This window comes from Orycteropus afer, unplaced genomic scaffold, assembly GCF_000298275.1.
Source record: "Orycteropus afer afer isolate SDZICR_OR568_19922 unplaced genomic scaffold, OryAfe1.0 scaffold00483, whole genome shotgun sequence".
NCBI classification, from domain to species: Eukaryota; Metazoa; Chordata; class Mammalia; order Tubulidentata; family Orycteropodidae; genus Orycteropus; species Orycteropus afer.
In genome coordinates, this window is record NW_006922070.1 from 429,528 (window position 1) to 441,939 (window position 12,412).

Sequence of the window (12,412 nt, forward strand, 5' to 3'; positions counted from 1 at the left end):
GCGACCCCTCCTTGGGTTTCCGAGGCAGTATCACTACGGAAGTAGATTGCCCAACCCCACAGGGCAGTTCTGTTCTGCCCTACAGGTCACTATGAGTCAGAATCAACTTGACAGCTGTGCTGAATTGCTTGATGTGGCCCTTCTAGCCATTGTCCTACATTTTGTGATGTACTGTAAATCCTATTATCCATGCTTGTTTGGGGTGGTGTGGTAGTTTAAGGTCGGGTGTTAACTTCGCTGGGCAACTGGTAGTAGTAGTCCTTCCCTATAATGACTGGCAAACTGCTGTGTGTTGGGATTTGCCATGAGCAACTGAGAAGCTGCTGATTGTTAAAGCCATCCACTTGGGTTATTTCTGTTGGAGCAATACAGGGGGAATGTATCTTGAGTCCTGCCTTGCTGGAGGGTATAACTCAAATCACCACCCTTAGCTTCCTTGAGGTTATACCTATGAATCTCCTGGGAAGGTTTGCCCTCCTCTTGCTCCGGTTCTGTGTTTTGGCTCATTCTCATCTAACTCCTGGATTTGGGACAGCAGCTGTCATCTGATCTGATCGAGGTTTGTCAAACCCAAGAATTGGGAGGATCCTTTAGACCCACTCACAGACCTGGGACTTTCCAGCCTGCGAGCCTCCATCACCACTATGTGAGATGATCCCTTGGGTGTCTGTGAGTTATGTAAGGCATTACAGCGAAATACAGAACTCTAGGAAGGGAGATTATGGAGTGGAGAAGGATGAGTTAACGTCTGAAATGATGGAGTAGCATGGTAGTTTAGACATTTGGGAATCTTTAACCTTCGCCTCATGGGGACCGGCCTTGTGCTGATATAAGAGAAATTGTTCAAGCAATAGCAGTGGATTTTGGTAAGTCATGATAGGCTTTCATGGCACAGTGCTCGTCAAGAAAAAAACACAGAAAATAGATTAACAATAGAAGTGTGTCTTACTTCTTCGAGGGCTTCTAGTTCTTCCTCCAGCTGCTGAGTTTCCTCCTTCACTGCCATAAGGTAATCTGTAACTGACTGTCGGGGCTGCATCCCCTTTTCAAAGCGATTATACATGCCACTCCAAAACCTGGAAAGGATGGCAGGACTTGATATAATACCATCATATCACAATCTGTAAATGCCACACTCCCAAATCCTCTAAAGAATCTTTGATACCACACTCCCATAGTTTTAATAATGACCAAGTGCAAAGTCATTTCTTCATGTTGATGGTTTCTTTTTCTTGGGCCAGTAAACTTGTTTTGAGGAGACTAAATTCATGGATGGGCGCTCTTAGGCATAGTGCCTAAGGCACTTGACTGCTAACCAGAAGGCTGGAGGTTCAAACCCACCAGCCACTCCTAGGAAGGAAGGTTGGGCAATCTACTTCCGTAGTGATACCACCTCGGAAACCCAAGGAGGAGTCACTATGAGTTAGATCCAACTCAATGGCAGTGCATAAATTCATGGGAAGTGTCTATGTGTGCATATGCTAATGAATTAGAAGACACATCCAAAAATAGACTGAAGTATCCTGTGTTACCATTTTCTCTTTCTGGCTTAAGAAAATGGCTCTAGGTTTTGAAGTAAACTTGGAAAATTAGTGATTGTATTAATATTTAGGATCTTTCAGTGGCAAAGGGACTCTTTAAACTTGAAATTTTTAGGGTTTTTTTTCCATCACAACCACACCCCCCTTCATACACAGCATGACATCTGCATTTGCAATAAATCTTTCCCTTTTGTATCCTACACAATACAGCATACTGAAATGTAAACGAAAACAAATGGCACTATCGTAGGGCTATCTTTAGATCCACTTTTATTTAGAAAAGTACTTTGAAAGCAGAGACTCAGTGTCACTCACTGTTTTATCCTCAGTGCCTAGAAAAGTGCTTGGTCCTCAACAAAGTATCTGTTAACTGACTATTAATAACAAATTAGTTGCAGTATAATTGATTGCTGTGTGCCTCAATGGTTTTCAAAGCTTTCATTGTCTGACACAAATGATGGAGGCATGTTTTTAGTACAACAGAATTAATACACTGCTATAAAAGTGCTGAAGAGCAAAGATGTCTCTTTAAGACTAAGGAGCGCCTAACCCAAACTATGGTATTTTCATTTACCTCATGTGCATGTGAGAGCTGGACAATGAATAAGGATGACCAAAGAAGAGTCAATGCTTTTGAATTGTGATTATGGGAAGAATACTGAAACTACCATGGACTGCCCAAAGAACGAACAAATCTGTCCTGGAAGAAGTATAGCTGGAGTGCTCCTTGGAAGCGAGAATGGCCAGACTTTGTCTGACCTACTTTGGTCATTTTGTCAGAAGGGACCATTCCCAGGAGAAGGATATCATGGTTGGTAAAATGGAGAGTCAACAAAAAATAGGAAGGCCCTCAACGAGATGGACTGACCAAGTGGCTGCAATAATGGGCTCAGGTATGGCAAGGATCATGAGGCTGGCACAGGACCAGGCAGTGTTTTGTTCTGTTGTAACTAGGGTCAACCATGAGTCAGAGCTGACTCTACAGCACCTCACAAGAACAACAACATAAAATTCTAGGGGAATAATGAGGATTGAAATAAGAACAAAAGCACTGAAGAATAAAAATGATAAAATCGAACTCACTGCCATTGAGTCGGATCTGACTTATAGCGACCCCTCCTTGGGTTTCCGAGGCATTATCACTACTGAAATAGCAGTCAAATGCCTCAGGCACTATGCCACCAGAGCTCCTTACAAAAGCAATAGAGGAAGAAACTTCTCTTAGCTTGTTTGCCGTGAGTGGGAAGAAGGAATATCGTTTCTCTGTGTGTCTTTTTGCTGGCTTCTGAGCTATTTTTCCTATCAATAATCCAAAGGATAAAATATAACACACATACCTAGAATACATACCTAGTAGGAATGATCTCCCCATCCCAATATATACAATCTAAAAATAATTTGTTTTCACAAGGGTACATCACCAGAACTTAATACTTGATTTGGTGGAGACAAGAAGGTAAGACATGTCATGATTGCTACCTAAATTTAGGATCTCACACTTAACTTATAAGGCACCTAGTTTATTCAAAGGAGTTGTGGTGACATAGTGCCTAAGGCATTTGACTGCTAACTAGAAGGCTGGCGGTTCAAACCCACCAGCCACTCCTCAGAAGGAAGGTTGGGCAATCTACGTCCATAGAGATACCGCCTTGGAAACCCAAGAAGTCGGAAATGACTCGATGGCATTGAGGTTTTTTTTTTTTTTCTTTTTGGTTTAGTTTATTCAACTTTCTTATTTTCTCTTTCTTCTCTTCTGTTTCTTTTTCTTTCACATTTTAAGATAAATTAGAACTTGAATATTTAAGATACTATTATAAAACATTGAATTCTGAATTCTACTTTTGGGGGGCAGACACTTTCATGTTACCATTTTCTATGTGCTGCCAAGCTTACTGCAACCACATTAGTTACTGTGTGCCTGTTCCCACCTTCTAAATGATTATGTTCATAAAAGGGAACACCTAAACTAGCCAGTAAGAATCAACAAAAGGCCATAATCTATTTGCTAGATATATAAACAAAATCCAATGCAGATCACTTAATTTATAAAAGTAATGAACTGATTAATTTTTCTACTACACTTATGACTGGGTGTATGATTTTAATATTTAAATCACTCTAAGCTGATACTGCCTCGGAAACCCAAGGAGGGGTCGCTATGAGTCAGGGCCGACTCTATGGCAAATAACAACAACAACAACAACAAGCTGATAAAAGCTGCTTTGATTTGTAGCTCCTCTCAAGGGTTTATTTGAGCCATAATCCACCTTGAATATTTTCTTGGCATTGAGATTTAGTGTCAAGATTCCCTCAGTCCCTAGTCTGCAACAGTTGTATCAACTAAAAAAGACAAGGGATGGGATAGGGAGGGGATGGGGAGCAGTTGGGGAGGGAAGGGACGGAAAAGGGAGGGAATAAACTGGCAAAAATACCAGATCAGATATTCACGCATCCTCTCATGTATTTCATGTCCAATAAATCCTTGAAGCACAGTGTTTCATATGCTTCTACCTCCAAAATATTAGGCATTGAGAGAATCTAAATTCATAACCATATATAGTAAGTACGTACTTGTACATGAAGTTGCATGGTGTTGTGGGGAGATGAAGAGTTCCCTGGGTCTGACTATGATCAGCTCTAAACAGAGGATTAAGGTAGTCAGCTCGATTCTTCCACAGGTGATCCCATAAAGAGTATGTTCTTTCTTGAATTCTGTTAAAAAGAAAATTAGTCTAAAAATGATCTATCTTGGTTCTCAAAAATAGTTGATATCACATTTGGAAAGGTATCACTAATTGCTATGTCAGTATGGTAGTGTAGTGCCTAAGGCATTTGACTGCTAAGCAGAAGGCTGGTGGTTGAAACCCACCAGCCACTTTTCTGAAGGAAGGTTGGGCAATCTACTTCCATAATGATACTGCCTCGGAAACCCAAGGAGGGGTCGCTATGAGTAGGATCTGACTCGACAGCAGTGCACTTGGCTTGCTAGGCTATTCTGTAACAGAGAAATTTATAAGCTTTGTCCATAGCTTCATGGTATACCAGAAGAACACTGTAATAGTCTCAGCTCTTCTGTACTGGTTTGACAAAATGTTGAATCCCTCCAAATAGACTGCTCTAGTTTTTTGGGTTGTTTCCCCCAGATAATCACTGCATATTTATTATGTGTCACACACTATTCTAAATGTTTCACATGTGTTCTTTCATTTAATCTTTGCCAAATTCTTGTAGTTCATTTTACAGATGAGGAAACCGAGGCAGAGAGATTTAGCTTCCCAAGGTAACACAGCTAGTGATTAGAAGAGTCAGATTTCAAACTCAAACAGATATCATTAGAATTGGCTAGTCTAGCACAACAAATCACAAAACTATGTTTAAACAAACAGCTAAGTTTATAAAATGTACTCTTCTACTTTTAAATCCATGCATCAGGAACAACTCTTGAACATTCTCAGTGAAAGTATAAACTAGTATGCACCAGAGAAAGTAATTTTCTTTCTATTCATCTCAGGCAGTATACACCTACTAGAGTGTGTTCTATTTTCACTGATTATTCCCAAAATTAAATCATATTATTATACACACCCACAATTAAAATCATTTTGTTTTTTGAAAACCTCATAACTGTTCTTGCATTTGTACTTCATAAATCACTTTGGTTTTGTTTTTACTTCACTATTTTAAAGGCAGATTTTATGTATTTTTTTCCCTTTGGACAAAAGCAATACAATTTGTATCTGAACAAATAATGGCTTGAGTTTCAAATTTGCTTTCTTGGTTACATTTGCTATTCTTATTACAAAAATACATCTAACTTTTTCTTTTAAATGCAAAAATCACTTTCCCTGACTCCAAGAAATTTAAGACTACCACTCTTTTATAGGGATCAGGCAGAAAATTGGAAACTATGGAACCTGTATACACTTGTGTCAGTCTATGACATTTAAGCCATTTATGAAATGATATCAGGAGAAGAAAGTAACTTTGTTAGTATAGATGTGTGAATAAATCAAAGTCTTTCAAAATTATGAAAAGACATCTGAAATTCTCAATTACCAGTATCTTTAGATAAAAATTATACATCAAAGCACTTACTTGAGTTCTCGTCTCTCCTTTTGACTGTTACATAGGAAGTTTCCAAATTGGCAGGAATAAATGTGATGTTGAATGTGAATTAAAAACCTCTCATTGAACTCAAAGGCACAGGGAAATTGTTCCATTAACTGCCAAACACATTCAATGAACTGGTCAATAACTGGAGAGATTTCTTTTGGGTCACCATCTAGATTGCCATATCTATAAAAGAAAGTATCAGAGACTTTTTAAGGCAAGTTTTTTTTTAATGATTATTAGAAAACTATAAATGCAAAAAAAACATAAAAGCAATTTTAATTTCTAAATAAATCTTATAAACTTAGAAAGAATTTGAAAAAAATAACTTTTTACCTGTATCAAGAGAACCTTCCTACTGAAGGTCTGGATAAATGTCCATGTTACCATATTACAAAAGAAAGTGTTAGTACTCAAGGGACTTACCTCTAAAATATATAGAAAACTTCAACACTTCAACACCAAAAAGACAAACAATCCAAAAATGGACAAAGGACATGAACTGACACCACAGTAAAAAAGATATACAGGTGGTCAACAAACACATGAGAAAGTGCTTGCGATCATTAATCATTAGAGAGATGCAAATCAAAACAACCATGAGATATCATCTCATCCCAGCAATAACAGCAAAGTTCAACAAGACAGAAAATAACAAATGCTGGCAAGGGTGTGGAAAGATTGGAGCTCTCATACACTGCTGGTGGGAATGTAAAATGGTACAGCCACTGTGGAAAACAGTATGGTGTTTCCTTAAAAAATTGAAAACAGAAATATAATTTGATCCAGCAATTCCATTACTAGGAATATATCCTAAAGAGGTGAGATCCAGGACACAAATAGACATATGCACACTCATGTTCATCGCAGCACAATTCACCATAGCAGAGATTGAAACAACCTAAGTGTCCATCAACAGATGAATGGATAACCAACCGAACTGTGGTACATTCACACAATGGAATACTATGAAACATTAAAAAATAATGAAGAATCCATGGATCACCTCATAATGTGGATGAATATGGAGGATATTATACTGAGTGAAATAAGTCAGTCACAGAAGGACAAATATTGTATGAATCCAGTACCATAAAAAGTTAAGGAAAGGTTTATGCAGGGAAGGAAATTTACTTTGTTCGTTACTGGGGATGGGATGGGAGGGGTGGGGAAATTTCTGACTAGTTAAGAGTCACATGTTGATTTGGGTGAAGGGAAAGGCAATATAACAAAACTGCGTGACCAGCATAATGACAGTAGGGAAAAGGGAGGACACAGAAACATACATAAAAGATACAGACAACAGTGGCAAATACTATTACATGCACAATACTGCATTACCAGTGGCAGCAAACACTAGGCTATGGGTGAATGAATATACAGGTGAGAAGATCAGGTGTGGGTAGTCAAATAGGAATGTATCCAAGACCAAGAATAGATCTGGCTGAAGGTAGTCTTACATATGTACTGGTGCTACAAAAATATCCATATGTAATACATAAGTAACAGGGGACAAGGTTGGAGTAGTTTCTCAGAGACAACCAAACACCTTGTTTGGGAGAGAGTTACTAAGCCTGCAGGCTTGGGACCACAGTCTCAGGGGATACCATACTCAACTGGCTCACACAGTACATAAAAATCTTTTTCTACATCCTTCTTTGGTGAGCAGCGACTAGGGTCTTAAAAGCTATCAAGCAGCCATCTAAGATGCAACTACTGGTCTCCCCTTGTCTGGAGTAAAGAAGAGTAAGGAAAATCAAAGTCATTTGGAAACAGTAAGTCCAAGGATATGATGGAGCACAGGAACCTCAGCCTACACAATCCTGAGACCAGAAGAACTAGATGGTGCCCAGCTACCAATCCAACTACTTGGAAAGGGATAAGAATTGGAGGTCCTTTATAGAGTGGGAAGAAAAATGTGGAACAAAATTCAAAACCACAAAATGACCAGAATACTGGTCAGATAGAGGCTGGTGGAATCCCTAAGACTATGGCCCCAGGTTATCCTTTGGGCCTGGAACTGGACTTACTTCCGCAGATTAGCTCTCAGTCAAACAGTAGAAAAACCAACAAGCAGAACACCTACCCCCAGGAGATGCACCCACCTACCCTAAGAAGATGTACCTCCAGATCAACCAACCATGAGACATCAGAAGGGTAGTATTTGCATAGAAGCTGGACAGACAGGAATACATAGATAAGAAGAGCACAAGGAAGGGGTAGTCACAGGGAGGAGAGAGGAGGAGAGCTTTTTATGGTTGGGGATTGTAATTGGGGCCATGAAACAAAATGTGCATGAACTGTTGGGTGTAAAGCAAATCTGCTTTGTAAATCTGCACCCACAAAACCCAATAAATAATAATAATAATAATAAAAGTGTCAGTACTGAGGAGAGAGCCCTGGTGGCATACCCCTTAAGTCTTAGGCTGGGTTCTCTAGAGAATCAAAACCAGTGAAGTTTATATATTTATATATACAGAGAGATTTATCTCAAGGAAATGGCTCACACAGTTGTAGAGGCTGGCAAGTCCAAGTCCATGGGTCAGACTTCAAGCTAGAGGCTTCTCTGAACTCACACAGCTGCAATGGCTTATGAACCCAAGATTGGCAGGTAAGATAGCAGGCTACTAGCTCACAGGCTGCAGAGGTCGGTGAATCTGAAGATCAGCAGGCAATCCAGCAGGCCACTGGCTCAAGTCCCAATAAGGCCAGATGACATCAAGCCGGATGCATGATACAGAGTGAGCAAAAGAGCCAGTGAGCTTTGCCAGAACATCCATATATATTGGATGCAGGCCATATCCCCAAGGAAGGACCCTTCATGACTGCTTGGCTGAACATATCAGATCACATCATGGAGGTGAAAACATTATACCACAAAATGGAGGATAATTGTATCATTGCATAACTGCCAAAGTATATCATTACATAACTGTCAAACTACTGAGAATCATGGCCTAGTCAAAATGATACATAATCTTAACTATCAAAGTCCACCCTTTGTCAACCTGGTGCATGTACACATCTCCTTAAACAATAATCTCCAGATAAAGACAATTATAAAGTCATACTTGCACCTAACATGATACAACTAACACACGACAACTGAAAATGTACTAGCTCTGTTTACATCTTGTATTTTATAATAAGTAATGGAATGAAGGAGGTAAGAAAACAAATACACACACACACACATATATAACAAAACAAGGAAGAAATACTCATAACAATTACATTCCTTGTTTCTGCAACTGGTCACATGGTTGTAGCTGGTCTTTAGAACTGCTTTCTTCCACTATCCATCCCCAATTCCCTTTTTCTTCACCAACTATCTCAGCTAGTCATGGTTCTTAGCCTAGAAAGTGGCCCAAACCTTCATTCCTGAGGTGTCTGGGTCATTAATATCATGTCAGAATTGAGTTGCTGTGCTTTTCCATTGACTTTAATCATAGGGCATATCAGTACTAAGAGACACCTTAGGGGGTCTCCTGTATTCCAGAATGCTCTTTTTTACCTGTATTATGTAACATAAATCTGATTTCCCCTTAATAATAAGGATCAATCACCCAGCCAATATGGTAACTCCTTCTTCATCTTTTGTTCCAGAGGCATGAGGAGCCCAAAGTGGCCAGGAGGAATTCTTAACTTCCAGTTCAATGGAATCAGTGTTTCATCTTCTGGTGGAAGCATTCTTCCCTGTGGATCTAAGACCTCTAGACCAGCAGAGCATAGGGTCATGGGGACAGGAAGAAAAATTTTGAAAATGGGTCACTAGGGGCAATAGTGAGCCACTCCCAATTCCACTCCTCGATTCCTGGACCCATGAATCCTAGCTGTGGAAGAAACAGTTTCATATAGTGGATGCTAGTTTAGAGCATACACAACCTCCTAGAAAACAATGCCCCAAGAATGCAAAGTATTGCCATCTAGCTGGCAACATAACTGTATCTTTAGAAGGTCATTCCATTGTTCTATCAAGCCAGTTATTTCAGTATGATAAGGAAAATCATAATATTAGTGAATTCCATGAGGATATGCCTATTGCCACACTTCATTTGCTGTAAAGTGAGTCCTTTGATCCGAATTGGTGCTCTGTAGGATACCTTGACTGTGGATAAAGATTCTGTAAGTCCATGGATGATAGCTTTGGCAGAAGCACTGAATGCAGGAAAGAGTAAGACAGAGTAAGTGTCTATTCCACTAAGAACAACATGCTGCCCTTCCCATAATGTAAGTAGTCTAATGTAATCAACCTGCCACCAGGCTGCTTGCTGGCTGATCACCCTAAGAAATGGTTCCATATCAGGGAGAAGCATTGACTCAGTGTTGGTCTCTGCTGCTGGGCACTAGCAGTGGCTGTAGCCTACTCATGAGTGAGTGAAGTCCATGCTACTGACCTCGTGCATAACTTCCATTCTTGCTACCATGACCACTATGTTCATGAGCCCTTTGGGCAATGATAGGAGTGGCTAGGGAAAGAAGATGACTATTATCTACAGAACATGTCATCCTATCCACTTGACTGAAAATTCTCCTCTGCTGATGTCACCTTTTGGTGAGCATTCACATGAGATGCAAATATCTTCACTTCTTTGGCCCATTCAGAGAGGTCTATCCACATATCTCTTCCCCATATCTCCCTGTCACCAATTGTCCAATCATGTTCCTTCCAAGTCCTTGACCATCCAACCAAACCACTGGCCACAGCCCATGAATCAGTATACAACTGCACACCTGGCCTTTTCTCCTTCTAAGCAAAGTGAACAACCAGATGCACTGCTCAAAGTTCTGCTCATTGGCAGGATTTCCTTTCATGACTGTACTATAGGGAGGTCCCAGAAAGGGGCTGAAGTGTTGCCACTGTCAATTTTCAAGTGTTGTCTGCTACCATGTAGATCCATCTACAAACTAGGCAGTAGCTTTCTCTTCCTCAGTCAACTGATCATAAGGAATTTCCATGATGCCATAGGGGAACACAGGGAGAAAGAAGGTAATGTGACAGCAGTGGAGACCATGGGCATTTGGGCCACTTCTTCCTCATATAACTTACTTGTGCCTTCAGGCCCTGCTTCAGCGGAATCTTATATATACCACTTCATGATGGTCAGCTCAGGCTGCATGGTGACTAGGTGTCCCATGGTTAAGTGTCCAGTCTCTACTAAGGCCCAGTAACAAACCAAAAGGTTTTTTTGCAAAAGAAGAGTAGTTGAATGTAAAGGATAGCAGGGCTTTGCTAAAAAATCCTAAAAATCTGCACTGTGATTCACTAATAGGGGCCTGCCAAAGACTCCAAATGGGGATGTGGTGGGAATCACCACCCCTGCATCCTTCAGGTCCTTGGTGGCACTAATCTCTGCAATCCCTCTAGGAACGTGGTATTCCTTTTGGTTTACTATTTTCCTAGGTGGGGACAGTTCTAATGATTTTCACTTGTCTTTTTCTACTATAATGGCTCTTACTCCACGTATCAGCTATCCAATATGGGTGTTCTGAGAGTTGCTGAGTATGTCTATTCCAATTATGCATTCTGGAACTTGGGAAATCCCTACAAGATGGGTTCAGGGACCTAGTGTGAGACGGATTGGAGCTAAGACTCCATTTAATAACCTGACCTCATCTACCCACATTCTGACTGGTGGGCAACAGTGACAGTTTGGGTCTCCTGGAATTAATGTCAATTCAGAGCCAGTGTCCAGTAATCCCTAAAAAGTCTGATTATTTCCTTTCCCCCAGTGAATGGTCACTTTCATAAAAGGCTGTAGATCCCTTTGAGGAAGACTAGTAGAAAGATTAATAGTATAAATTTTTAGTAGTGTAGTGGGGTCCTTCCACAATGGGATCCAGCCGCCCTTCATTTAAAGGGTTGTGGGTCTCTAAACTGCTCCAAGTCTGGGCATTGATTGAGAACCCATGATTTTCTATTCTGGCAATTCAAGTTAGACTTCTGTTCACTTGACCTAGAATTCTTTCTTGTACAGATCAAGTAAATATTTAGTAGATTTTCCATTTACTTCATGAATAGGGACACTATGCCTAAGGAGTCAACATCATAAGTCCATATAAGTCAGACTACTCTGATTTCTGCTTTGACTTTGCTTTCTACCACAGTAACCATGCCTACTTTGTCACTGCCAATTAAGTGCTGCCACTTGGCCCCTACCACCATGGCGTCCAATCAACCCCACTGCAGTCCACTATCTTAATCCAGACAGGATACTTCCCATTGTCAAATCTGACTTACATAAAATAGCAATCACAGCAGTCTTCAAGGATGCTGAGATTCCCTTCAGAAATTTGTTCCTCATTGATGTGGTAAAAAGTATGTCCTCTGGGCACTCTGTGTGTGGGTCTGTAGGTCTAACCTGATAAATCCACTCTAACATGCCAATTCCCCTAAATCTTTAGATACTTTCTTCTACCAAGTTAAGTCTTGAACTTCAACTGATTTTGTGTAGGCCACCACATAATATATACTTCAGTGAACCAATCAAAATAACTATTCGATCTTTTCCTAACCTCTTGAGCTGAAGTACTGAATAAAGAATCTGTCTTTAGTGGGCCCATATCAATAAACTCAGAGTGATCCAACTTTATCTTCCTTGCACCAATAGCCCACACCCTTAATAGCCAGTTTTACACATATTCTCCAGGTTTCTGTTTGTATATACTAAAAAAATCAAGCAATTCTTTAGAGTGTAGCTTATCTCCTTCTACGCTTGTACTTCACCTTTTGAAGTTTGATGGGACTTACATCTAGTTTA

The 12,412-nt window shown here is 40.1% G+C and overlaps 1 protein-coding gene across 1 annotated transcript in view; it reads right to left on the minus strand.

The window, feature by feature from the left end:
* MTMR7 (myotubularin related protein 7) overlaps positions 1 to 12,412 on the minus strand; it is a 161,999-nt gene that overhangs the window by 7,248 nt on the left and 142,339 nt on the right. Inside the window, exons 11-13 of the mRNA XM_007954943.2 lie at positions 5,637 to 5,837; positions 4,113 to 4,253; positions 950 to 1,076 (exon numbers count right to left, since the gene is read on the minus strand). Of these exons, the coding sequence (XP_007953134.2) occupies positions 950 to 1,076; positions 4,113 to 4,253; positions 5,637 to 5,837 (469 nt within the window). The remainder of the gene's footprint in view (positions 1 to 949; positions 1,077 to 4,112; positions 4,254 to 5,636; positions 5,838 to 12,412) is intronic.